Source organism: Mesitornis unicolor, unplaced genomic scaffold (genome assembly GCF_000695765.1).
Source record: "Mesitornis unicolor isolate BGI_N332 unplaced genomic scaffold, ASM69576v1 scaffold36189, whole genome shotgun sequence".
Classification (NCBI taxonomy): domain Eukaryota; kingdom Metazoa; phylum Chordata; class Aves; order Mesitornithiformes; family Mesitornithidae; genus Mesitornis; species Mesitornis unicolor.
Window position 1 is genome coordinate 35,620 of NW_010207195.1, and position 2,482 is coordinate 38,101.

The 2,482-nt window shown below is 36.9% G+C and overlaps 1 protein-coding gene across 1 annotated transcript in view; it reads right to left on the bottom strand.

Moving 5' to 3' along the window:
• ATP2B1 (ATPase, Ca++ transporting, plasma membrane 1) overlaps positions 1-2,482 on the bottom strand; it is a gene marked incomplete at its 5' end in the record, with an annotated part of 28,721 nt that overhangs the window by 25,342 nt on the left and 897 nt on the right. The window contains 3 exons of the mRNA XM_010192045.1: positions 1,282-1,425; positions 1,796-1,921; positions 2,002-2,256. Coding sequence (XP_010190347.1) covers positions 1,282-1,425; positions 1,796-1,921; positions 2,002-2,256 — 525 coding nt within the window. The remainder of the gene's footprint in view (positions 1-1,281; positions 1,426-1,795; positions 1,922-2,001; positions 2,257-2,482) is intronic.

Genomic DNA, 2,482 nt, shown 5'->3' on the forward strand with positions numbered 1-2,482 from the left:
AGCAAAGGATAGAAACCGTTCCACACTAATATCTCCAAGTGTTGTAGGTCAACTTTTACTCTTCACTACCACATTTGAGCTTGAAAGCAACTTTGAAATTTCCATTCTTCTTGTAACAATTCTTGTCACTTGGTTCTGAAGAAACTTACCACTTTAAGTTTCAAGAAGGGTCAGAAATGTAAAATATTTGTGGATTTAAAAAAGACAGCAAAAAAGCACAGTTCAATCCTAATTCCTGCACAGAGTACACATTTCAACAATTGCCTCTTTAGTTTGAAGGCAAATGAGATTCCTAAGCACACTTCTGTGTGGCTTTCAATAACTGGTTCATATTCTGCTGATGAAAAAGTATAAATTCTGCCAAAAATCCTCAGACTCAGTCACATCCAGTAAACCTCACAACAGCTGCTACAAAAATTTCTGCTGCTGTGAAGCTCAGTCCTGAACATGCCTTGCGAGAGCTAGTGTCAAAGCATTACTGGTTAACATTTCTAAGCTTTGATTCTTAGGGTAAAGGCTATGGCTTAGAAAAGTGACCTTATAATTCCAGCTACTGAGTAAGTCCTTCAAAATAAGGAAGATAGCCCATTTCACACTTGTTCTGGGTTCAAGCCGATAATCCTTGCAAAAATAAAGTTTACAGAAAAATGCTTCTAGAGATTTGCCTTGTGTATCTCTCTGAGCATTCAAAGTTTCAGCTCTGCAAGAAAAGGGAGTGGCAGAAGTAGCTATCTGCTCACCTTTATCAAAAGCAGTCTTACGTATGTTTAAGATATTTACAGACTCAGCAGTATCAATGATACAAGCTTTTCCCCTGTCATAGTGTCATAGAAGAACTCCCTATACAGGACATTTTCTATCTGTCAAAAGCAGAAGTGGACACTTACTAGGTTGAGTTATTGGTAGAAATCTATTTGCCCTAAACAAATATTTGCTGTTAAACATGTATGTACTTTGAAGTTACACAAGATAGCAGTTTAACAATTTATATATGATATGGCTGGTTAGGAGTTGTAAGCTTTCCAAGCTTTATTTGGCCAATGAGATCTGAAGTTTACTTAAAAAAATCCACATGACAAGAGTTAGTAGTATTGGTGTACGGTCAGTTCACTGGACCTCATGTCACTACATTGAGGGTTTTTTTTTTTCCTGTGAAACCTACTGAAAGTATGAGGTTTTAGAAAGAGATTTCTGTCTCCAGATGACTAGAATACATTTTTATTCAGTAACATTCAGAAGTTCACCTCTTCCTCCCCAGGGATTTAAGATTATTATGCCTACTTTTCTTGTCTTTCTTTTCTTTTTCCTTCTCCTTCTCCTCTTCATCTCCTCCAGCCCCGAGTAAGGTAAAGATGATTCCAGTCTGAGAGTTCACACCTACAGCAGTAACTACCATTCTTCCAGAGCCTTCCATCACATGTGTACCTGAAAGATTGAATCAGGTTTTCCACTTAGACTTGAGCAGTTATATGGCAGAGCACAAAGGAAATATATTCTCAAACTTCACATTGACAAAACCGTTAAGATGTGAATATATACTATTGTGTTCCCCTAGAGCTTTAATTGCCAAAACTATCTGGAAAATAAAACCATAAGCAACTACACAAAGTGTCTGTCAGTTTTAAGAGTCTGCTCAATTTGACAAAGTGTGGTACTAGTTGCACCGTTTTTGGATAATTTTAGGAGCCAGTCTAGATAAGTTCCAGTCTGCCAGATTTTAACCTCAAAATTTTAAATAAACACCTTATCCTCAGAAACAAATCCCTTTCTTCAAGAATTGTCAAAGGTTACACACCTGACAGCAGCATAGGATCTCTGTCCAGAGATTTCTTAACATGATCAGATTCTCCAGTCAGTGAGCTTTCATCGATTTTGAGGTCATTTCCTTGAATGAGTACACCATCAGCTGGTAAAAGATCACCTACAAGATATGACTGAGTATGTTGACTACAGTTCCATTTTTAAAAAGAAAATAAAGTTCAGCTTTAAAAATATGTTTACCATATTTCACTTGTGCAATATCTCCAACAATTATGTCAGCTACTGGTATTTGGATGACTTGGCCACCTCTGATGACTGTGAATTTCTGTTCTTGTTCAATACGGCTCTGCAGTCCTCGAAATTGTTTCTCTTTACTCCAGTCATTGAAAGCTGTTACTAATACCACACAAACTACAGATAGGAGGATTGCTGCTCCTTCAATCCAACCTGCTTCAGATTCCTCCTCTTCTTCACCAACATTTACTGATCCACATACTGTAGAAAACAGGTTTTAGATTTAAGAATGTTCATACAGATAGTTATTTCAAGAATAAAAAAAGTTTTGCCAGAGAAGAAACTACTAATAGTTGCTAAAAATTTGCCATGCTAGCCTTCTTTGCAATTTAGGTTTCTTTTCAGTAAGTGTTATACACAAAGAAGCTAGAGACTCTGAAAGTTAGAGCAGCTCAGGAAATTAAACCAACCAGTATTTACATTCCTG